Source organism: Trachurus japonicus, chromosome 3 (genome assembly GCF_045865225.1).
Source record: "Trachurus japonicus isolate A0001 chromosome 3, Traja_1.0".
NCBI lineage: Eukaryota > Metazoa > Chordata > Actinopteri > Carangiformes > Carangidae > Trachurus > Trachurus japonicus.
In genome coordinates, this window is record NC_140909.1 from 26,787,513 (window position 1) to 26,813,819 (window position 26,307).

A 26,307-nucleotide genomic window follows, 5' to 3' on the forward strand; every position below is an offset into this window, starting at 1 on the left:
TTTCCTCTGATTGGCTGACTGTTTTCTGAATGAACCAATAAAAATAGAGCAGATTTCAGGTAGAACACTCAGAAAAAACAAATTATGCGAGTGCTGGATAGTTGCTTATTGACTGCTTTGTTGTGACATCAGAAACTCGCAGAAGTTCTCTATTATAAACTATAATAATAATGTGTGTGGAGCGTTAAAACATCTACCTTCATACTGTGTGGAGGTTGAATATACATCTACCTTTACACTGTATGTACAGGGGTGCGTGGCTTTGTTGTAACCTAGTTGGTGTCTGTACAAATCAGAGTGCAGGTCTGAAAAAGTCAAATTTATTTCTATCAAAGTTTGAACCAAGTTAACTTTTTACATCATGTCTCTGTTTCTGTTTTACAGTTGTTATACAAAATTCACAGTTTAAGTGATAAAAGAGACAACGCCATAAATAATCTGACTAAACAAAAACAAGAAGTGGGCTGAAAGACAAGCAAACAAACAAAATAAAATGATGATGTTTTTGGAGTTTTCACAGGCATCGGATCTGTCACATCCTGACACTGTATCACCGTTTATCGCTCGTATCTACACAACAACAATAACAACAACAACAACAACAATAATAACAAGGCCGGTCATGTGTCTGAGTGGAACTGAGGTTTTTGCTGCTTCTCATTTATTTTAAATAGTAGTTGCTTACTTATTAAAAACTGATGAGAAAGATGAAACAACATGAGACTTGTAACTGTTTAATTAAAAACTAAAGATACTTTGTGATTTTCAGTCTTGTCCTTATAGAGGAAACTTAAAGAGGACAAACCTATTAAAAACAACCACAGAAAGAAAAACACTACATCGCGCTTACATTGATATTATTTAAGATTAATCTAGTTTTTATATCACCTATACTGTATTGTAAAAAAAAAAAAAAAAGTCTCTGTTTTTCAGATATTTATCTATTAAACTTATGTGGGAGGAGCAACAGGAGAAGAAGCATGTGACTCATGTGTTTCATGGGAATGATCAATTTGTTTGTCTCAGCTTTTCTTTTTGTTGTATGTTTTGTTCACAGATAGTAAATCACAGATTATACAAACATCGTGCTGCCTGATGACAGGAAATAAACCCACTACAACTTGCCAAAAGAAAAACGATGTTCATCATCAGGGCTGTGGATTTACTTAGTGTTTGAAATTATTCCACACTTTCGTGCTTTTATTTTAAAAAAAAAAAAAAAAAAAAAAAAAAAGCCAAACAGAAATTCTGATGATAATTGATAAGCCATACTGAAGAACAAACATTAACAATGGTATACTTTGGTTCTGTATAAAATAAAGAAGACAGACTGAATGTGACCTATTGTCTTGTTTTCAGCATCCACTTTCTGTGATGCAGGAAACAAAGGGTTAAGAAGCATAGCAATATGAATGATGAGACACAGAGGTGCAGAAGTGTGGGCTGATGGACGGAGGCGCTGGCCACAGCTGCTCGTTTCAGGGGTCAGTTCAGTTCTCACATCTTCATCTACAATCTTCATTTGATCCTGATTAAGCGATCAACTAAATAACTGAAGTCAAGGTTGGTCCTGTGCAGCGGGACATTTAGCGGCTAACACTAAACTTTAACATTACATTTCAAAGTCCTGTTTTCTGTTCTGATCCTCTCTGTTGTGTCAGAGTCAATCAAACGACTTCTTAAACAGGACGTGACGTTGGTCTTTAAGGGTGTGAGGACGCCATTAGACAGGAATCACTGATCTCCCTCTGACCCTGACCTCTGACCCCAACCCGCTCCCAGAGGTCAGAGTTCACTGCGGATGTGTCGGCCAAATTGCTGCTGAGTGTCAGTGCAGTCAGCTCCATTTGCTGTCAGTTGTTTGTGATGATGATAGTGAAGATGAGGAAAATGTTGGGGGGGGGGGGGGCGACTGTAAGAAGCTGAGGCTGACGCTGTGAGACACACAGGTCAAAGGTCAGAGGTCAAAAGGAGCTGCCATGGTGTCATAGTAGCATCAGCTGCTGTGGTGGGGATGTATGTGATGAAGGCACGTGTGACGTCAGTGCGTCCATTGGTGTGTGTGCAAACAGTACAGAGTTCTCTGATCGACCCCATCCAGCAGACCCTAACCCCAGGTGTGTCTCTGTCTCTGTCTGCAGGGGGCGTCACGGGGCCGAGGACAGACACAGACAGAAAATGATCCCTTCAACGTGAGACAGCTCTAAGGTTACAGAAGTGGTCCTCTACTGCTGCTGGACGACACCGTCAGGTTGTTTCTACGGTGACTTGAGCTTCTCCTCGTTGTTGTTGTTGTTATTGTTGTAGAGGCTGAGGCTGAGGTCGAAGCTCGACTGCTTCCTCAGACCCTGCGGCAACAGCTTCTTCTTCAGAAACAGTTTCTGGAGCAGGTATGTGCTGAGGCTGGAGGGAAAGTAGCTGTGGATGAAGTACATGAAGCCCATGCCCGGCCCGGCGAAGTACCGAGGCTGCGGCTGCGGGGACAGCAGCGCCTGCGCGATGGTGTCGATGACGTGGCTGAGGTCGGGGTTGGCCTGCTCGGAGTGGCTCTGGAACAGCTCCTTGGTCTCCGTCACATAGTCCTCCCCGTACTCCTCCAGCAGCCCTGGGGACAGGTTCTGCAGCAGCTGCTTGTGCTGCTGCTCCCAGTAGGCGTGGTTACTGGCCTGACCTGTGGGGACGGAGAGGACATCTGGGTTACCAAGGCAACAGCCTGCACACTGTCAAAACTCCAGAGGGCTTTACCTGTGGTTGTTCCAATATCATCAATATTATTGTCATTAACAGTTTTTTTTTTAATTTAGTCCTACTATTATCCCTTGTGTTGTTTTATTTGTTTGTTGTAGTGTTTGTGATTAACTATGTTGTGGTTTTGCAGTTGTACAGCACTTTGGTCGACTGAGGTTGTTTTAAATGTGCTTTATAAATAATTTGTGACTTGACTTGACTTGACATTATAATTCTATTATAATACTTGACCTTATAAGCCATTATAAAATGTTCTATGATGTGTTATGGTTATTGTTATAAAGCCTTATGATAATTTATGAGTGTTTATAATGATAGTTATACACGTTGATAAGCTAATTATAACACATTATAACTATATTTATAATGCATTATCGATGTGGGCATTGTCAGTGAGTTACTAACAATTATAACGCATTATATTATATTATGACCTTATAAGTCATGATAAAATGCTTTATAGTGTGTTATGATTATTGTTATAAAGTTGTTATGATCATTTATGAGTGTTTATTATACAGTGCTATAACTGCATTATAACTCAGTATGGTTATAATGTGTTAAAGAGATAGGCGTCAAATAAAGTGTTACCTTATTGGTAGATGGAGGATTAATTTGTATTCTGTGAACTTTTTCCATGTTACTGTTTAATCACGAGTGAAGCTGGACTCCACAGTACAGTGACTCTGCCGAGGTGAAATGATGTGTAGTTCGTCCTGTCTGCGATCAATGATCGTATTAATCTGGTGTGATCAGGTCGGTGCAACAGCTGATCAGTGGTTTTGAGAACATTTTCTGTGGATAAAGTTCATCTGATCTGATAGCAGCAAAGAGCCATGGATTAAAGACGCGATTGCAGGATTAGACTGTGAACAGGGGGATAAACTGTGCTGAGCTCGCTGTTTACACCTGACGGCAGTGGCCAATCAGAGAGCAGCAGGATGATGTCATCAGTCCACAGCAGCTGCAGATGTTACGTTCAGGATCATCAAGTGGGATTATTGATTTCACCTTCTGTCCATAGTTTATTTAACTGCTGTTTTATGAGCTATCATGAGCTGTCATGACTGGAGCTGCTCATGAAGCTCAACGACTGGAACATAAATCTATTAACTAACTTTTAAAAAGTCATTAATTATGTTCTGCTGATGCTTTTGATCACCTCCGGTTCGTTCCTGTGTTTACTTGAATAATGTTTTGAACCTTTACTTATAGTTTTGACATCTGCCCTCTATCTGAAGGTAATTAACCTGTTTAACTGTAACTGATGAACATGGCGACCTCTCAACACAACATGACTCTCAAACCACAGAGACCATTAAAGAGTGGTCACGTCACATCCATCATCCACGCACACGCGTGTATGTGTGTGTGTGTGTGTGCGATGCACATGTGGTTGTCATTATGAGAATGTGTTCCTCAGCTGGAGGTCTGTCATTGCATTCAACAGGACACTAGACCACAACACAAGAAGAAGAGGGGGAGGGAGAGGAAGACAAGGAAGAGGAGAAGAGTGAAGAGAAGGAGGAGGAGGAGGAGGAGGAGGAGGAGGAGGAGGAGGAGGAGGAGGAGGAGGAGGAGGAGGAGGAGGAGGAGGAGCAGTTTTATGGTCATGTCACCCCGTCCTGGTTTGCTGGTGTTACCTGTCTTGTAGGAGGACGGCAGGATGGTGGAGACGGAGACCCCCCAGGGCTGCAGCTCATGTCTCAGGGTGTTCATGAAGAGGTTGAGAGCAGCTTTGGACGATCCATATGCCGCCAGACAGGGAAATGGCAAGTCACCTGCAGAGAGATACAACCAGGTCATGACATCACATACACACCGACCAATCACCTTTGTGGAAGACTCAGCGTGGAGCCTCAGGGATCCAGTACATACAAAAGCCTCCAACCTATGGAACACCATTTGGACCAACATGTGTCTGCATTATGTCAACCTAAATCAATATAGTTTCCCAACCACAGATTAAGTGAGTTGAATTGGGAATGTTTTTTTCTTGAAGCCTATATAGTGTCAGCTATGGAGAATAAACAGTTATCTCTACGTCTCTGTAGGGTTTTCTCCAGGAACTGATTTCCTGGTACCATCCAAATCGCTCAGACACACGTCAGCAACCACATCTCTCAGGACCCAGTTAGTGAAACCCCACCCACTGACTTGACCAGGAGATACAGCTGAAAACTCCACAAGACACAGAGTTTATTAGGAAGGATTAGTCAGAGACCCTTGTGGTCTGTTTGTGGTGGTGGTGGTGGTGGGTGGTGGGGGGCATTCCTGTGATGAAAGGGGAGGTTCACATCAAAGAGTGTGTGTATTTGTGTCTGTGTATGTGCATGCGTGTACATGTGCTTGTGTGTGTTTGTCCGTGCGCGTGTGTGAGTTGTACTGTGTTGTTAAGCTGAAATCTGCTGCACATTCACTATGGGGGCGGTGGGGGTGGGGGGATGTAGCTAAGTGATTGATGAGCTGTTCTCTGATGTTGTGTCGAACAGAGTGGAGCTGGATGAGGAGTCGAGCAGCAGCTCCGACTATTTGGTTTGGACCTGAAGGACTCATCTCATCTGAAGCTGGAACATTCAATTAGGATTTATTGCAACACCACAGTGTGTGGGGGTGCTTGTGTGCTTGTGTGTGTGTGTGTGTGTGTGTGTGTGTGTGTGTGTGTGTGTGTGTGTGTACACACCAGCGGGGCTGGAGATGGTGACGATTCGTCCCTTGGCCTGACGCAGCAAAGGCAGAAAGCTCTTGGTGACGTTCAGAGATCCGAAAAAGTTCACCTCCATGCAGCCACGGAAGTTTGACATGAGAGAGAGCTCCGCGTCCCCGAAGTTCACACATACACCTGCGTTATTCACGAGACCCCACAGACCTGAAACACACACACACACACACACAGATTATATCAACCTCATCTGGACATAAAGGTGTTTCATTAAAGAGCAGAGGTGTAGCGTGACTGGTCTGTGACTCTCTCTCTCTGTGCTGGTGTAAAAAGGTCACCCTGTCCCCACTGTTTCATGATGAGCCTCCTGCCTGCAGGGTGAAGGAAGAGGAGGAACCAGGAAGAGGAGTAATTTGTGTTCTCTGGGGTCTAATTAAAAACCGTAAAACATTATAATATAATTACTATGACACATGGTCCAGCGTGAGGTCAGTGGTCAGCTGACTAAGGCGACGTGATTGATCACAAGTCAACCTTCATCTGCTCATCAACTACTGTGTGACAAGTAACAATATCTACCCCCAAACAGCTGGACCCAGGTCCACCAGGCACACACACACACACACACACACACACACACACACACACACACACACACACACACACACACACACACACACACAGACACACAGACACACACACACACAAGCGCACGCACACGCACACAGTGCCACAAAGAGAACATGGAAGTGTGTGTGTTAGTGACCTTTCCCCGTACTTCTTTTATTACATCCACACAATCCACCCACCCACCCACACATACACGCGCACGCACACACACACAGTATCCTTATATGACTCGGAGCTACAGCCAGCAGTGAGCTGTCTAATTACAAAGCTGCAGCTCAGAGCCAATCAGGGAGAGAGACCCAGGAGACTGTTTCTGAGTGGAACACAAGACTCCTCCCACTCTCCTCCTCCTCCTCCTCCTCCTCCTCCTCCTCCTGTACTGATTTTCTAGAAGGCTGTTGGACTGATTCCACCTCGCATTCCTCTGCAGCTCCAGCAGAAGTACTGAGAGGTTAAAGGTGCAGTCCAGCGTTTAGCCATTTGCAATGTAACAGTAAATCAATATGAAAACACTAAATCCCAACAACAACAACAATATTAACAAACTCCATGAAGACACCACGCTCCTCTCCCAGGAAGATGACCATGAGGCCAATCTCACACATCTCTGAACATGTTTAAGTAACATGATTGAGTAACATGAGTAACATGTGAGATTTTCACAATGGTGCGTTCAGGTGCAACTAAACATGATCAAACAGTTTCTGCGTGTGTGTTTTTAGCCACACACAAACACTTCCCGTGATGAGCCGTTAAAACACAAAGTAAATGAAACACCTAGCACCAGTGTTGGGTATAGTTAGCCGGCTTAAAGTATCTTATTAGCTACATTACAACTTTACTGTCAATTATAAACTAATTTGTTACATTACTGCGTTACCTATGAATAAAAGTTAGAGTAGGACTCATCCGTTAACAAAACTGAAAAGCCCTTTACAACCTCTTGTGCTTGCTGGACCTTAAGGCTGGGGTAGGCACTAGGCAGGATTTGTTTTAAAAACAAAAATATTAACTTTTTTTTTAAATAAAATTGTTCTTTCTCATTCAGCTATCAGTAAGGAAAGGTCTGTGTGTAACTGAGTTACTGAGTAACATGATAAAAGTAATTCATTACAATGAAAGTAAATATTGTGTTTCAAATTCAAATTCAGTTCAAATATGTCAAAGTACTTGGACTTCCCTCCCTAACCCACGTTAATACTGCACTAACCAACTCACTCATTCCTCCACACAGGCCGGCTCGGCGACGCGCCATATCACTCCGCCTATCAGTTGTTTAGATTTAGTGGTGTGTGGAAGAGACGGAGTGATACAGCATGTTGCGGAGCCGGTCTGTGAGTGAGTTGGTTAGTTCCAGATAAACGTCTTTTTCCGACCAGTTGATGAACTGAAAAAAATGTGTATATAACGTCCTACACTTAAACAATACATTATGTTCTGATGGGACTTCTTGATTAAAGTAACAGCATAATGGCACTTTTTATTGTCAGTAATGTTAACGGGGAAAACAGTAACTTATTTGATTAGCCTACTTGTTGCGTAATGTCGTTATTTCCACGTTATCAGCTGATTATCTAAAAATAGAACGTTGCGACTTCCGACTCATTTTGATGGAACGGGTCACATTTTATCACTGATCAGGAACCCCCAGACAGACCAGATTTGATTGGTCAACGATACCCGGAGCTGTAGGTTTGTTTTCTAAACAAATCCTGCCTACCCCAGCTTTAAGGGTGGATTCAGACCTAACGTGTTATGTTTCGTGTTAAAACCAAAAAGTAACGTTTTAATCAATGCAAATGCATGTAATGTAATGTAACACATTACTTCTGGTCACAGAGTAAACTCCATTCACATTGTAAAAAAGTTTGGTACCCAATCCTCTTGTAGCAATCTTTGTAGCTACAAGCAAAAACATAACTTAACCTTGCTTAGCACATGGTGTACAGAAACTGTTAGCCTAGCTTGGCACAGAGAATGGAGGCTTCATCCAAAGAGACAAAGACAGCACATCAATGATAACACACGGTTCTCTCTTTACCTCTGAGACCCAGCTTGGCCTTGGTGTCTAACAGGGCCTGTTGGACCTGCTGCGGCTGCGTGATGTCCACCTGGAGGAGGGTGAGGCGGGGGGAGCAGGTTCTCTGCAGCTCTCTGGCTCCATCTCCTGAAAGGTCCAACACTGTGGCAAACACCTCCAGGCCCAGAGCATCCAGAGACTTCGCCGCTGCTTTCCCAAAGCCGGAGTCACAGCCTGCAGAAACACAGACAGAAGTGTTACCTGACTGTTCAGATGACACCACACACCCGCACACCCACACACATGCACACACTCCATCACTACAATTGTGACATCATTTAGTTAGTCAATTAATTAGGCAGAACTCTGTGATGTGGTTGCAACTTCCATGTCAGCTGCTCTGTGTGGGGCTGCACTCAGGTGTGTGTGTGTGTGTGTGTGTGTGTGTGCACGCTGTGTTACGGGAAGAAGTCTGGGGATTTTTGGAAGTAAGGAAGAAAAGAAAGAGCAGATGTGGATCCAGAACAAATTAGAGTGGGGGTAGGGTGAGGGGTGTGGGATGGGGGTTTGAATTTAATAACAGTCAAGAGTGTTTTTGCATATTGAACTGTGTGAATGATTATAGATGTGTGACTGGCCTGCACACATCTGAAGACATGACGTCATGTTTTCTGTGAACATAATGTTGTTCACATGTTCACACTAAACACATCTGTGACATGTTCACAGACGTGTTTGTTTTTACTCCTTTAACCAAAGGGCAGCCCCTCCCACCTCTTCCTAGATGTCGCTTCGCTCTCTGAAGTTCAACCACAAAGTTAAATGACCCCCCCACATCACAGGAAATAGTTTGATGTTAAAGTTAATGTGAAGCTCAGGTGTCACTGATCTACTGGATCAGCTGCTGCTCCTCCTCCTGGCCAGAGTTTTGACCGTGATGACCTCTGACCCCTGTCGTCTGCCAGGGGTCAATGAACTTGGACACTCAGTCTGAGTCTCTCACTGAGTCTCAGAGGACGACTCTGGAGTGTCTTCAGACGTGGACATGTCTGAGCAGATCAGGACGTCAACATCCTTATCACCTCAAATTCCCTTCACATGCAGTCACTGATAAACAGAATCACAGGCAGCTTCATGTCTCCGTTTTACCCAGAATTCCCTGGAACAGGTTTAGAATCTCACTGAGAATTCATAATACGGTCTGAAGGTCGTGGGTGGGCCGGCTCTGTCGTTCAGACGTTCAGGTCTGTGCAGACCCTCAGACCCTCAGACCCACAGACCTTCAGACCCTCAAACCCTCAGACCAGCAGACCCTCAGACCTGCAGACCCTAAGACCAGCAGACCCTCGGTCCAGCAGACCCTCAGACCTGCAGACCCTCAGATCTTCAGACCTTCAGACCTGCAGACCCTCAGAGCCACTGACCTTCAGACCCTCAGATCCTCAGACCTGCAGACCTTCAGACCAGCACACTCTCAGACCTTCAGACCTGCAGATACTTAGACCCTCAAACCTGCAGTACCTGCAGACCCTCAGACCTGCAGACCCTTGGACCCTCACAGACCCTGACTCTGGGCCTCTGTAAACAGCAGAGACACAGAGACATTTGTGTCTACACTTCCACATATGTTTTCCCAGAGGGACGTGGAGTCCCTCAGAAAAAGCCCCCGCAGGGATCTGTCACGTACCCCGCGCCTCCCCAGCTTCCCAGAAGTCCCGGCACCTACAACCTGATCCTCTGCAGTACTCGCTGTTCCGTTTGTTCTTTTGTGCGGCGGGTGTCTGAAAGAGCTGCTGGCGGGAGCGTGGAGGCGTTGGCACGCCGCCGCACTCCGTGTCCTTGGAGGGTTTCCAGAGAAGAAAGATAGAGTGAACGCTGGCTCCAGAAATAAATACCACAACCACAACCACACACACACACACACACACACACACACACACACACAGTTGTCTAACTGAGAGAGGCTGGCATGTGAAATCACAGTTTAATTCTTTTGTACGTGTGTGTCTGTGTGTGTGTGCTCAGGTTTCACACTGTCAGGTCTCTTTGCTCTCACACTCAAACTAAACTGGAACATGTCAAACTGAATGTCTCTAATTTTATCAAACAAGTTTTTACTGGTGAAGATGAGTGAGATAACCTATCACTGTCATATTATATTCATCCAGTGTTAATAGAGACCAAAATAAAAACAAAATCTTGAGATCAGATCGGTTACTTCTGTTGTCTGGTAGATGCTTAACCCTGTTATAACTGTGTTATTATCCATTATTACTATGTTATTACCAGTTCTTTCTATAATATTAATGCAATTTAGTTATTGGATTGGGAGGCTGTAAAGGTCACATGACATCCTCTCCTGTCTCTCTGTTTACTGTTATCCTGCACCTGAAATGCTCATGATCCACCAGTTACTTCATCTTTGAACGACGACTAAGAGGATTCAAGACTTAAGATTCAAAGGTTCAAGGGTTCAAGGTTCAGGGCTTCTCTTGTTTGCACACAGAGAGAAATCCAGTCGTGTCATTTATAGGAGCTGGGCAGTAACTGAACCTCAGACTGCGAGGGATACATTGGTGGCGTGTCTGGTTTCTGGTTTCTGGGGGATATCTGGAGACCTGTTTCTCTATCTGTTTCTGTTTGACCGTCAGATCCTGAGAACCTGAGTCATGACCACAGGTTCCATATTTTCTTTATCAGGACACGTCAGGCTGCCCAGAAATGTCCTAATCTGAGACACAGTGATTGTTTCCATCTCTGTGTCCACACGTCTTCTTGTCGGACCACACGCTGTCCCACATTCTTCACCCGGTCCACCCTGACCCCTCACAGGAGGTGGCGTCCAGTTTCAGAGGCTGACAGACATGGAGTTGGTCCAGCTAATGCTGACTGAGGAACGTTGACCCCACCCGGCTGTCGACAGCTGTCGGACCCCCAGAAGGACGATGGGGGCCCCTGTAAGGGCGGCCCCTTTGAAACACCAGCTGACAGGAGGATCCACATTGAAGGTGGATGATTAAAAGTGCAGGTTGAACTCCGAACATGTGGCTGAGCTAGCACTGCAGGATTTGGCTTTGAGGAGGAGCGGCATTACATAATGGGGCCACAGCTCCAAGGGGCCCCACAGATGAAGAAATAAGCCGAGATCGGTGCAGAGACGGCCAAGCAATGAGAGATGAACGAGGTTAAACACACACATCTGTCAACATCTTTACGCAGCAGCTCCACCCGCAGAGATGAGGTTATTTCAGTTAGGACAACTCACTCTGCTCCATCAGACAATAGCTCCAGTTTACTTTAACATTAACGGAACATAGGTGAAAAAAAGATTCGTGTCTGTAGTGCCTTCAAAACAAAATATTACTTCACAATAAAAAATAAGTACAAGTTTGGTAAAGTTTACGTTTAGTTGATGTTAGAGTACAGGTAAATGATCCAGTTCAGGGTTAATAACAGTGGAAGCCCAGTCTGTCTATTTTCAGCTGAGCTCTGAGAACAGGCGGCCCACTCTGCTTCATCTGACAGATTCTGAGTCCAAGACAGACTCAGTGATTCTGGACCAATGTCCTCTGGGAGCAAGCCCGGTGGTCTGTGACTTGACTGTGATGAGTTTTTGTTGTAGACAAGTCACAGAAGATGAAACATTAGTTTTAATGTTGTTCTCCACATGGTTCTGTTTATGCCTGCACTGTAAGTATTCACACAGTTTTGGTCAGCAAGGTCATAACCTGTGGGTTGGACGGACAGAGCCGGATGAGAGCACAAACAACAAAAAGCTCTGAATGTTCTCAGGAGAACAGTGATGACGAGAACCATGATGAGGTGTCCAGAGAGACTGAGGGACCAGGTGAAAAGAACCTGAGTCAGACAGAAGAGATGCAGACGGATACAAAACTGTCTCAGCAACAAACTTCTGGGAGGCGTCCACATAATGATGAAATGCAAGATAATGTTTGTGGGGTTATATATTAAGGAAAAGTTGAGTGATTCTAATTGTTGAATATTATTTATCTGATGATAAACAACATCAGTTAATCCCAAGTGAGTTAAAGCAGCTCTGTGTAAGCAGGCTGATATCAAAGGTTTAAAATTACAGCTTTAAAGGAGGAGGAGGAGGAGGAGGTTTGTTTGCATTACACTGGTGCAGGAGGATGACCGCGTGAGCCGTCAGTCTGTTTTATTAAAAAGCTGCAGAGAGGTGGGAGGAGAGAAACCTGTCTGATGCTGTGGATGAGAGGTCAAGACGTATTTTATCGAGCACACAAACGCATCTGGAAACCATCACAACATCATGCTTCATCTTAATCATCACTGTCAGAGCAGGAGAGCATTATTTATTCTTGAGAACACCAGGGAATGTAACCAGGTCGGACAGGGTTCACAGGACCCCTCAGGTCTTGAGAGGCTTCGATAAGGCTCAGATGAGGTTACTTTAGCACCAATAAAAGATACAAGGGTTCTTAGGGATGTTCTATGTATCCCAGAGTCTTTTAGATGGTTGAAGGGGCTTGCAGATCTTCTGTCAGGGTCTAGGAATCCCCCAGAACTGTAGGGGTCCATATGACCTCGGGGCTCTGACTCTTGGTGGGACACAATGTGAACTGGGTCTAGTTCTTGGCAGGGTACCAAGGAAATTGGGTCTGGTTCTCTGGGGGGGGCATCACTTAAACTGCATCTCTGGTTCTTGACAGGGTACCTTGTGAACTTGGTTTCTGGTTCTTGGTGGGGTACCATAAACTTTGGGACAGATATTGAGCAAACTGCTGGTGGTGGTGGTTGTTCTCTTGTGTAAAGGGGACTGGTTTTTGTGAGAGCACCGAAGACCACTGTTGCTTCATCACTTGGAAACAGTGCAGAAGGAGTCGTCCAACTGTGAGCAGAGGTCATGTGACAGAGGAAGAAACTAGAGACGAGTCAAAACACCATCAAGGACCGTCCAGACCAGAGCTGTGTTAGAAATGACACAGTGTCAGGTTCATCACTGAAACTAGAGAACAGATGACTCATAAGGCATGACTATGTATTTATATTAAACTGAATCTGATGGAGAGGAGAGGAGGAAAGCCATGTTATGGCTGAAAAAATAATAAGGAGAAGAAAAAGAAGATCAAGGGAGGAGAATATATAAATTATGTTAATAAGGGATGGAAGGAAGAAACAAAAGAAGGAACGAAGGAAGGAACAATGGAAGGAATAAGGGAAGAATAATGGCTAAAATGAAAGAGAAGCAACACCTAGGAAAGAAGAAGAAGAGTGTCTGACTGGTGAAATCTTGTTTCTGTTGGAGCTGATTTACTGCAGCTGTGTAACTGGAACCTTTGGACCAGAGGTCAGTGTCCTCCAAGAGAACGAGCCCTGGAGTCGTTGTCTTGGAGGACATAGTCTTGCGGGCCGTAGATCTTGTCCTTCAGACTAATACCAGGAAACCACATCAAACAACATAAAAAGAGAAACCACTGGGCTACAGAATCAATTTCCCAACTGGTACAATAAAGATAACTTTGAACTTTGGCCCGTACCTCCGGAGCCACGTTCACACACCATCCTCAGCCACCTTCACACTCCGGTCTCTCAGCCTGAGGTTCAGACCTTCATGTTCCTTTTGGGATGAACTGAATGTGGTGACCTCTGACCCCCAGTACTTTAGTTCAGACAGCAGTTCAAGGTGTCAGTCTCTTCAGGGTGGTCTTCAAGGGACACAGAGTTCATGATGAGGAGCTGGTGACTTAATGGTTAAAGCTATGGTCCTGGATCAGTCCACTTCAAAGACTGTAAACGAGCCAACAGGTTGTTATTATGACCCGTTATCAGCTTCGGCTGCTAGGCGACGTCTCGTAGTAGTAGTGACTATGACAGAAGCAAAGGGGAAAAGTGCCATGACGTAGAATCTGCTACAGAAATGTGATATACAGCAAATACGACCCTATATCAAGGAAGATGTTGCAGATTGAACATAATGTAGATCGGCTTTGGTTTGGACATGTAGGCTACATGTCGTGTATCTACACCACATAATGTTGAGGAAGTGGTTATTGCAACTCAAATCCACATTTTCTCTTAAATCTAACTAAGTTGTACCCATTACTAGAGTGACTATGGTGATGAAGGAAGACACGGCTTTCGCCATTGGGGCTGCTGTTTTAAGAGATGCCTGTGTGGGTTAACGGTCTGTGTATACGGCAGTGAGTCAGAGCGCCTCCTACAGAGGGTGATCAGATGTTTTTACAGTCCTGTTGATGGAGGTACACTGATGAATTCAGATTTGTCCCAAGATGCCAGAGCATGGCTTTGAATGCACCAGCACTGTGAGTTCACTGTAATAGTTGTGAGTCCACCTCCTCCGCCCCTCCCTCCTCCCCCATTGATGACGGAGGGTCCGTCTGAGGACTATGGGAGGTCTCCTGCTCGGTCAGCAAGACCTGCTACTTCAGTCCTCATCCTTGGAGGAATGTGGCTCTGTGTCGAACACTTATAGGCCCAGTAAACTAAGAGGTTTACTGGGCCTTTTTTCCATCCTCAAGACTGGTGGGAGGGGGATCTCGAGACTGAACCCATATGTCGAAGACTCCATCTCTGAAGAGCTGTGACTCTCCATGTGCAGGTCTCAGGGATTTTGAGCTGTGTAGTCATGACAACAGACAACCTCCTGTGGGCAATAGAGAGCTGAGCCTGCAGGACGTTGATCCGACTTCTACAACCAGGAGTTGTCGACTCTGCCTACTCCAAAAGTGGGTTCTCATGTAGTGAGCTCATATCAACATCTAAACATTTCAGTGTTTCCATCTTTTTAATTAGTCAACCAAACTTTAACTAATAATTAAAGTCATGCCTGTTCGATTAGAGATGCCCTTTATTTTCTTAAATTGGAGAAAATCAGACTATCTTTATCTAGCTGCTCCAGTAAATTTGGGAAATAATGGGGCCCATTCTTACAATTTGTTAAGACGACAGATCTTCCACTTACCCCTGACTGACATGACGGAAGCAACTTAGAGGGGTATATATGCTATTTCTGTTGTGTTGAGGGCCACATGCCACTACTCTGATTTAGGATGTCTGTTGCTATCTCAATTGTAGTTTACTATTACCTGACTGATGTGCCTGTGTTTCTCTTTTTTTCTTTCTTTCCTGGTCTATCTTCTTCTTCTTTTTCTTTTTTAAATGTCTATTTATGTCCTAGTTCTACCTTTTTAAAAATTATTAATTTAATTTATTTATTTATTTTTATGGCTGTTCTAGTTCTGTAAGTTGTTCGGGTATGCAGCAATACTTCAATGACCTCTTTTGTTTTCTGTTGTTTGTGTGTTTTTTCTATAAGAAAAAATGACTACTTTACTCTTTGTAAATGTTTTAATACAATTGTACTCATCTGCAAAACCCAATAAAAAAAGTTGGAAAAAAGTTATTTTTTCATGTAAAAATCAATTGAGATAATAATTATGGGATTCATTGATAATTAAAATAACTTGTGGTTGAGTCTCCAGTTACACATCATCATGTCATCCTGTGAGCCGCTTTGAACACATCATGTTTCCTCCTGAACAGATTCAGCGATGTTGTGTAATCATGTAACCGCTGTTTACATTTACAGGTGAGCTGTCTGACCTATGTGCCTGCTCTAACAGGCCATGCCCTCTGTTTTTCCTTGGCTTTATTGTGTGAATCAGGGCTGTTGTTTGTTTAACCTACATTTTCTTTCCTTCAGATAAAAGCAACCGTTGTTCCTGTGCCAGAGGAGACGAGGACCACACCTCTGTTCAGGCTGACGCTCTGCACACACACACGCACACACGCACACGCACACACACACACACGCACACACGCACACACACACACACACACACACACACACACACACACACACACACACACACACACACACACACACACACACACACACACACACACACAGCAGTTCCAGTTATTTTAATGTTTAATGTTTTACTCTCCTGCTGTTTTGTCTTTGAACAAGTTTAGTTGATTATTAAACACTGAGAATTTGATGGTTTCTGTCTCTCCCTCTCTTTCTCTCTCTCTCCATCAGTCTGTTGTTAATGTACTCCCACTGTAAAGAGACAGTGGTGTCACTCTGACATGGGGCTGTGTGAGGTTGTCACGTATCATCGGTGTATCATCTGTAGTAGCTTCAGTGTAACTAAGGGAGCCGCAGGAGCAGGATGATGCGTTCAAGAATCCACCTCATGTACAATGTTTTTAGCTCATTATCTTCCTGTCAGAACACCTCTTACCTCTGGCACCACATTTTTCTCTATCACTTAACGTCCATCTCCCTACGCACAAGTGCACTATCACACCGCCGCTGCTGCCTCAGGCCTGAATCTGGGAAACGGTGGACTATGAGGAGCCCTGAGGTCTGGCTGCAGAGGCTGCATGGTCTAAGTCTGTTTGTACAGCTACGGTGAGCCCAGAGGGACAAACATGTGACAGGTCTTAGAGTCAGATGTGAGTCAATGTGTCACTTACCACTTTAACCTCAGTCACATGTAAAAGATGAAGTGGATCAGTGTGCTGCGTTCAAGGTTGCCTCATGGACCTTTAAAGAAAAACACTGGCAGGTGAGACGACAAACTGTCGGTCTGTCCCCATGCAGTGTGTGTTTGTGTGTGTGTGTGTGTGCAGGTTACATGAGAGAACAGTTACACAAAGGCAGAGCAGAGTTATTAATCTGCAGATCTGATTATCTCGTTAACCACGACACAAAGAGCTTGGAGCCAGCTGGATGTCAGGCAACAAAGATGTGATTAAGTCTGCCACTCTACACACAGCAACACACACGCACGCTCGCACACACACACACACACACACACACACACACACACACACAGACACAGTTCCATAAACTCCCCAGTTGTCTTATCTATCTCAGATAACAGAGACCAGGAACCTGAGTACAGCAAACACACACACTGCTGCCGTTTCCCTCCACGGCCTGACTTTTCCTATGAAGTGGACCCCCCACCCCACCCCGAACCCACCCCACAACATCCCCCTCCTCTCCACCACTACCACCCTCCCCCACCCCCCAGGAGTCTATTGTTCACCAAGTTTATTCCACTCTCTCTCTCGCTCTCGCTCTCTCTGTGGTCTGATCCTTGATCTGGTTTGTAAGGACTCAGACTGACCTCGACTGATCATTTACACAAAGACAATTATCAAACTCTCCGAGCCAAGAACCCAGGCTGAACAGCCGAGAAAAGTGAGAGATGTGACTTATGTAAAACGAATAGACTCTTTTCTGACACAGAGCTGCTGATGAAGACATTGGGATACAGCTGAAAGCTTTTATGTTTACATTAAGTTGTTAAAACATGTGTCTCCAAACAGACTCAGACTAACAATTAAGGGCTAAATCGTCAGGATTCAGGACCAAAACCTGATCAACATCAAGATCTATATCTGTTTAATAAGTGAAGAAGTGAAAGATCACGTTTGATTTATTTCTAACAACGGACACAACATGCACTGTGTGTAGTGAACCTCCATCACACCATGAACCTGACCTCCTGAAGCAGGTCTGACTTGTTAAAAGTGAAGCTGCTTTCCTCAAAAAGCTGAGGGTTTGCAGCTCTGTGTGAGAAATGACTCCACGTCTCCTAATAAAAGTGCACACAGTGTCACACTTGAGTGAGTGGGGGGAGTCCCCTTCTTACCTGTGATGAAGACAGCCTTGCCGTGGACGGGCAGGGTGACGGACGGTGGTGTGGCCCTGGCAGTGGAGTAGAGGCAGCAGGCGAGGCCGAGCAGTGCCAGGAGCAGAACGGCCGGCAGGCAGAACGCCCACAGCCGCTCCACCAGCACTGTGGCCCCCAGCCAGGCCACCAGGGTGGAGGCGGTGCTCAGGTGGGATGCCAAAATCTTCTTCATTGCTCCGCCGACAATCATGGTCAGGACGCCCAGGTAAATCCAGAAGGGAAGAGTGTAGTCGTCCATCCTCAGAGATGTCTTTGCTGCACCTGAGTTACCTGTCTGATCTGTGTCTCCTTCAGATTCAAACCCAGAGAGGAACACTGAGTCTGCTTCTGCTCTTCTCTTCAGTCACTCAGACTCTGTGTGTGTGTCTCTCGACCGCTCTCGCTCTCTGCTCTACACACACTGTCATACACTCCGCCTGCTCAGAGTGTAGCAGCCAGTTCAGAGCTTGTCCCTCCTCTCCCTCCATCAGTGTATATATAGAGGAGAGCTGCAGGGGGGGAGGGACTAAGGCTGCCCTGCATCTAATCTGCAGCCCACACACACACACACACACACACACACACACACACACACACACACACACACACACACACACACACACACACACACTGTTGAGTAAAGATTATTGAAGATTGAATCTTGTTGTTTTGGTTTTCTAGAAAACTGTGAAGATGAAAGCCTTTCAGGTAGAGACAGTGAAAGTAAAGTCTAAAACTAAGCCACTGATTTCCATGAAGCTCAGAAAGAAAACTAGTAAATATTTCCTCAATGAGTAACTTGTATCGACAGAACCGCCATATGTGGTCAAAGGTTTTTAATGAGTGTGTCAAGGAGATTAAATGCTGCAGCTGGTCCCATATCACCGCTATGCAGACGACATCTGACTGTACCTGTGGTTCCCCCCAGACGATCCCCTTTTCACATGATGGGGGTGGAGTCATGTAACCATGATGCATCTGTCTTCTGAAAAACATCAAAAAGATCACGTAACACCTGACTCATTAGTCCATTCAGCGCCTAAGACCTCTTCCATTGCAACATGACTAACTTACATTATGACTCCCATAATTAACTAAAACTGACTTCTTGTTCCTCACATGGAAGCAGTTTATATTTGTTGATAAAATCATCTGTGTGGGTGAGAGGACGTAAACTAAATCTAATGAATCAGACACTAGATTTTAATCTCTTACATACTGTTGGGGTGTTTCCTTCAGTTCCCAGTAACTGTGACGCTGCAAAGGTGGGCCAGTGTTTGTCAGCAGCGTCCACCTCTGACTTCACATGAAGCCCTACATTCGATAAATCCTAAGGAGCTGCAGTAAAAAAGAAACATCTACAGACTCTGAGAGTCCAGGCGGCTCTCTTAGGTGGCAGTATTTAGAGGACATGGTCTGGATTCACCTGAGCCTGACTGGACCACTATAGTCAGAAGCACATCTGTTATCTTTGAAGTGTATGAACAGATCAAAGTACATACCGATCACTGTCTTTTCATAATCCTTTAGATAGGAAGCATACTTCCTCTCATGTGGCCTTTGGCTGATCAGTGGTGGTCATGTGATCATTGCTTATAGAACTATAGTTAGTTTAAATCCAACATTGATTATCTGTAACTGTTGGTGATAATAAACCAACATTTCAGGCTGGGTCTAGATAAGCTTTTGCTTCTCCCGCTTTCCCTTTCGGCCATGTGTATTGTATTACTTGAACTAAGATGAAGTGTGATGATGATGATTTAATTGACATGCCCGAAATAAACAAATTGATTGATTAGAAATTAGAAATTAGAAATACTTTATTTAATCCCAGAGGGGAAATTTAATTGATTGATTGGGTTGAGGATGGTTGGTTGGTTTAGGTGAAGGCAATACCGGACACATTACCGGACTGGTAATAAGGACATATAATTTGTTCAACCCTCTGAACCGTCCTTTCAGGGCAGGTCTTCAACAGGGAGGTCAGCTCCCCCATAATTTGCCTCCTGTGTAGTCAGACCGTCGGTGACAGCAATGACAAACAGATGTAGCTTCTAATTTAGCTTCAACCTGTAAAGACCAACTTTAACTTTAATCTGCTGAGTCCGGAGGGAAACCACAGATCAGTAACTGAGGCACTGTGAGGCTGAGGAGACGCTGATGTCTCTTTTGAGGGTCAGGGGGCTGTGAGGAGCTCTGTCCCCGCTAATAATGATTGGAGGTCAGCGTCACACAGCGGCTGTCCTCACCTGTCTGACACTATTACTTGCTGCTGTGCAGGCGCCTGCTGAGCTGCACAGTCACACTGCAGCTCTAACCCGTTTCCCTTAATCCTAGCAGCATTTTGACGCGCATCTCGCCCCGCACAGCCCAAAGAGCTGCTCCTCACGTGGCCCGGATCAGCTTTGCTGGTCACACCATGACCCCCAGCCTCGCCAGGATGTCCCACAACCTGCAGATTAGAGACAAGACATTCAGCAGCGCCATGGGCACTTGTACACAATGACACGTAGGAATGGGGGGGGGGGTCACCTTGAAGCTGCGGGTTGTTCCTGACATTGAGAAAACATCTGTTTCTGTGGAGATAAACCCCTGAATGTGAGTCAGACATATGAAGAAGGTTTTTCTCCAGAACCCAGACTCAATAACCATCTGGGTCATAACGGAGCCGCAGCCTCAGCTCAGTGAGTCTCAGGCTTTAACGATCAACCTGATGTTTTTCTTATCATCATCATCATCATCATCATCAGATCCCATGTTTAGAGAGCGACTTCCCGTCTTTGCTCGTGTGCCTACAGCTCTGTGGTTCCATCTGTCTATCCGAGAGTAGGAGTGAGGCAGAAACCGTGACCCTCTCTAACAGGCCTCCACCTGCAGCAGCCCAGAGGGAGGAGTCTGGTCATCAGGGAGACTCAGCCCACCCAGTCTGGCTGTTTGTCTTTAGATTTGTTTCTTTTTTTTTTTTAGTTAATAATAATTTATCTCATCTGTATTTCAGGTGAGCTCCTCCTCCTCCTCCTCCTCCTTATACCCACACCTGTTTCTCTTCATGAACTACAATGTTAAAATGTAGCTGTGCAGCGGTCAGACTTTCATGTGTTTGACACTTTAACACTGGCTCAGACTGTGAGTGATGGTTCAGGTCGTACTGACTCAGGAGGCCTACACTTCTGAGCAACAGTAAACATCAAGAGACTGGATCATGTTTCTACTGATGCCCAGAACAAGTTACAGATCTGACATAGTGATCCTGAACGTTTCACTCATAGCGACTTCATCTTCAGTGAGGTAGTTCATGGCTCTTTCTGGAGCCTTGCAGACCTTGATCAACTAGATGCACCTGTTCATAAACAGCCTCATTTATTAGAGAAACACTCTACTAAATGAGGTCTCTGTTTAGTTAAGATCGGGATGTTCTGAGCTATTTTATCTGATGTCCTCACAGCAGCAGAGACGTCCTCCACATTCAGGGACGAGGAAACGATGACGGCACTTGATTACGTTTTCTCTGCTCAGACTCGAACCAGACTCAAGTCCCCAGAGTCCCCATAAAAGGGCTTCCTGTCAGATGTTAGTCCCCTATTTAAATGGAACTGAGCCTTGATAATGCTTCTTAATCACAGCTCCTGTTTGTTTATTGTTCCAACTGACTCGCATTCATCCGACCCCCCTCCCCTCTACAAAAACACTGCTACGGCCCTGAACACATCATGTTTCCCTGAAAACCTGTGGTCCAGTCCCAACAGGCAGAAACTGTTTCCTGAAGTGTGCGGGTCAGTGAGGACACTGAGGATGATGGGTGTCCTCCTCTCCATCAGCCTCTGTAGTCTGGACCTCCTCCTGCTCATTGTGTGCCCTCCCTATTTCTACAGGATGTTCTGGTCACCATGCCAACCAAATTCAGTTTGACCAGCTGGTTCCTGGGGTAAATAATGTGTGTATAGCTGATTGACACACTCAATAAGAAGTAAACATGCATGACAGAAGAAGTGAAGGTTCAGGTCTTGAACACTGTTACCAGAATAAACTCTGCGGTGATGAAGAGCACCCCCTCTCTGTCCCTTCCTCCCCCAGGACAGGCTCTCACCTCATGTCCAGCTCCGTGCCACTGGGTGAGCTGGGTCTGATTGCAGCGTGCAGTGCCAGACACGCCCCCGACTCGCAGTCCGTAACAGAGCTGCACTTCTGAGCCAACAGCAGGTTGGCATGAGGCTGCTCGTCTTCAGGCAGCTGGGCCGCTCCCAGAATCCAGTGGGCCGTGTTTTCGGAGAACTGCCTAAATACAGACGGGGACACTGTTGGCTGGTTGGGTTGGTGCATGTGTTGGTTTTCAGAGACTCATGCCAGCAGGGACATGGACCGGACCTGCAACGGACTGTAGATGGCGGTAGAGTTGTCACGATACCAAAATGAGTAACCACGGTACTATACCAGACAAAGTATCACGGTTCCGGGTAATATCACGATACTGCAACCTTTTTTTATTATTATTATTATTTTCATGAATTTTTTATGTATTTGTACAAGTTATAAATACTTATTAATTACTAATAATGTTGTTTGGTGCATGATAAACATAATACTGGTGAAGTAGGAATTAGACTGAAACAAATATTTTTAAATAAGCAATAAAAAACAAATAAATGAAGTTAGAATTTATATGGTTGAAAATAAATAACCATTCAGTCTCTTGCACATTCATTTATGTTTAACATATAAATAATCAACTTAGGATAAAAACAAATCCACTGTCTTTTAAAAAAATCTATTTGACAATCATGCAATAATGCTTCTTCTCCAACATAATAAACCATAGAGGACAGAATACAATGAACAGGAACTGATTCCCTGTGAAAACTATATTTTTATGCATTTTCTAGGTGCTTTATACTTGGACATCCTTTAACTCTTTATTCATCAGCCTGTACACGGAGCATATAGCCTGATATTAGCCAATGAGAAAATAAACACAGCTAAATTAATTAAGTGCTACTGACGACGACGCCGCAGCAGACTCGCCGCTCGCGCCCGGTGCTTCTGCCATGGTGACTGTGTTGTCTAGTGTTTGTGAAGCCGTGCGCGCGTCGGACGAGACAGAACTTTAGCTCGTTGTTTGTTTTGAAGCGAGTTTCTATCGAAGCGGCCGGAGCTGTCTCAGCTGTCTTCATAGAGTCCGTTCTTGCCGGCATGAACACACAAACAGCCAACCAGATAACAGACGGGCGGACCCAGTGTGCGGAAACAGCCTATCATATCCCCGGACATCACCAGTAACAGGCAAACAGCCAATCATTCAGCAGCTGTGTAGTTAGGTTGCAGTGGGTGCATGTGGGTTTTGTTTACAAGGGAGTAGCATGCAGGGAGAAGCCGGGAGGAGAGGAGAGGCGGCCGCTATGTAGCGGAAACTGGCACCGTAGTAGTAATCCACGGTAGTACCGTCGTGTAGGATTTTAGTCCAGTAATTTTAGGCCAAAAAAGGGGTCAACGTTAAACAAATTGCAACAGAAGCAAACTCAACTGATTTTGTATCCTCAACATGTCCTGAGTGAAGGAAAAAAAGCCCCGAAGAATCCCATTAGGGGAAAGTTTAGAAAAACACCCAAACATATCCCATTTATACGCATATAAAAAAAAATGTTCACGTGTATAGGGTAAAATTTTTAACCTTTAGATATCTCCATGAAAATGAATGAGTTGATTACTTACATTAAGACAAACAAAAAATGTATTACAAGGTTTTTGAAATTCTTTGTTAACATGAGCAAATTTGCATAAATTTGCATAAATTTGCATAAATTCCACCGTTTTGGCGGCACATGTATATATGAAGTTGCTGTGGTGGTACCGGCATGAAAATTGGAATGAGTTGACTCCATCGGTCAACCGACAAGTTGACCACTTTAAATTTCAAGATGACTGCAATTTTTCACGACAGCCACATCCTTAGTAGAGCAGGTATGACATGAGCCAACAGTGCATAATCCAATTACGTATGGCTAATTTGCATACATACAACACCTGATCTAAACATTGAGTAGAGCAGGTGAAAATGTCTTGTTCAATCTTGTTAACATATAATATGTTAACAAGATTGAACAAGACATTTTTTTTACTGTAATATGATATTAGAGTTAAAAAACTTAAGGAATGGAACCAAAGGCTACCCATGAGCATTAATAGAGACGGAGCATGTCATACCTGCTCTACTAAGGATGTGGCTGTCTTGAAAAATTGCAGTCATCTTGAAATTTAAAGTGGTCAACTTCTCTGTTGACCGATGTAGTCAACTCATTCCAATTTTCATGCCAGTACCACCACAGCAACTTCATATATCAAAACGGTGGAATTTATGCAAATTTGCTCATGTTAACAAAGAATTTCAAAAAACTTGCAATAAATTTTTTGTTTGTCTTAATGTAAGTAATCAACTCAGTAATTTTCATGGAGATATCTAAAAGTTAAAAATTTTACCCTATTCACGTGAAATTTTTTTTTTATATGCGTATAAATGGGATATGTTTGGGTGTTTTTTCGAAACTTTCCCCTAATGGGATTCTTCGGGGCTTTTTTTCCCTCACTCAGGACATGCTGAGGATACAAAATCAGATGAGTTTGCTTCTGTTGCAATTTGTTTAACCTTTTCTCGTAAAATGACTGGACTATTTCTAGTATAGTAGGAACCGTTACGTTTTGGCACCGCGGGGCACCGTGGCTACCGTGGGTATCGTGCAACTCTAGATGGCGGCAATAGGACCGCTGATAGACCCTGTCCACCTCAGGCTCAAGGTCAGAGCCCCACACTAACTGACCAATGACTGTGTGAGTCCTTGCAAGTTGAAAACTTCCCGATATGACAGCTTGTAAATACAGTCAAAGATCAGCATCAAGCTGTAAAACATGAAGCTGCAGTTTCTCTTCTGGCCACTAGAGTGTGTCTCCAACAGTGAGTCATTCCCCATAGACTTGCATGTTAGAAATGTCCAACTTAAAGGAGAATTGTCAAATTGATGCTTTTTTCCCATCCAAAATATTTTTTCTGACCTAAATCCACGTTTTCCTCGCGTTTTTGTCTTTGTTGATATGGAAACAGTCCCAAGCTCGACAGTCGACTAGTAAGGTCTACCCAGGAAGCTATAGAGTAAACAGAGGTACGTGATAAAAACACACAGTTAACATTTCTCTCTCATATTAACAGAGTTACGTAACTCATCGTTGTGTGGTAAGGAACTGGTGGGTGTTGCAAAGCATTTGTAGCGATATTTTGAGCATTATATCGCGGTTAGAAGAACTGCCCCCATTACTTCCCTGTGTAGCACAGCTAGCAGGAGAAGAGCTGGGTCCAGTCTGATTTTTTCCCATGATCGCACTCGGGGATTACAAAATGACCGGAATTCTCCTTTAACAACAGAAATTATTATGATTACAGCCTGTTACAAAAACAGTGCTGATCTCCACCCCTAACCTTTCACTTTGTTAATCACTAACGGTATGGAGGACTGAGGGCGGAGCCTCACTGACTAAGTGTGAGTGTGTACACCACTCACACACTGTGACCTCTGAGGCCATACGACCTGATCACTAACGACCACCTGTCAGTTAATGAGATTCATTTTGAACTCATTTGTCATTGCAGTGTTTTTAAGGGCGGACCATGACCAATCTGTTTACTTTGAGGACAGAAAGAAAATAACATGGTAGGGGGTCGGTGGGAGGGGGGCTGAGGACAAAGCAGTGCTCAGCAGCAGGACCTCTGGTCTCAGGACCTTTGGTCCGGTCTACTTAGCAGCACAGTGAACAATGATCTGTAGATTGAGGTCAGTGTGTCACAGATTTTCTCCACGGGACTCAGGAATCCACAGGCGGGACCACCCGAGCTGGTTGCCATGAAAACCTGTAGATATTATGGGAGACAAACCTATGGGGTTTTTCAGGAACACATGTTGAGTCATTAACTATGACAGACTAAGACCAGATAAGGAGTGGAGGAGGATGGGGGGGAGAGTCTTCCTCTCCTAAAGCTGTGTTCAGTGTGGTGAAAGTTTCTTGAACAGCGCACACAGTTCATGCTGTAGGTGTGTGATTGTTGATGTTATCATCCTGATGGAGCGTCCTCCTCCTCAGGATGGAGGCTGGCAGCTCCAGGTCTGGACAACGTTCATTCTGACACTTTAATTGTGAGGGGCTATCCCACAATCCCTTGCAGCAGTGACATTAAAAGCAACACACTGCTGTAGCTCTGTAGCCCCTACCTCGAGAAAATATGTTTACATTTGGTGAAGGGTCTTTACATCATCGTCGTCATCATCACAATGTGTTAAGAGCTGAAAAATTATCAACAATGTCTCAGTCTTCACTCTTCTTCTCATTACTTTCTGTCTGAGTGGCGGTGTTATATAAATAAAGCTGGTTTAAACAGTGTCAGTGTCTCCTCCTGATGAACTTTGCATGTTTTTCCACGAACAGCTGACTGACCTGTTACCTGCCCGCACGTCTGCTGTGTTTACAGGTCACACACACACACACACACACACACACACACACACACACGTACACAC

The 26,307-nt window shown here is 44.6% G+C and overlaps 1 protein-coding gene across 1 annotated transcript; it reads right to left on the reverse strand.

Moving 5' to 3' along the window:
- Positions 1-304: 304 nt before the first annotated feature.
- hsd11b2 (hydroxysteroid (11-beta) dehydrogenase 2) lies at positions 305-18,226 on the reverse strand. The gene is made up of 5 exons (XM_085768248.1): positions 17,732-18,226; positions 8,082-8,294; positions 5,432-5,617; positions 4,392-4,529; positions 305-2,671 (listed from the first exon to the last, which is right to left on the reverse strand). Exons 1-5 carry the CDS (start codon positions 18,009-18,011, stop codon positions 2,259-2,261), a joined length of 1,230 nt encoding a protein of 409 aa, XP_085624374.1. The 5' UTR covers positions 18,012-18,226; the 3' UTR covers positions 305-2,258.
- Between the last annotated feature and the right edge of the window lie 8,081 nt (positions 18,227-26,307).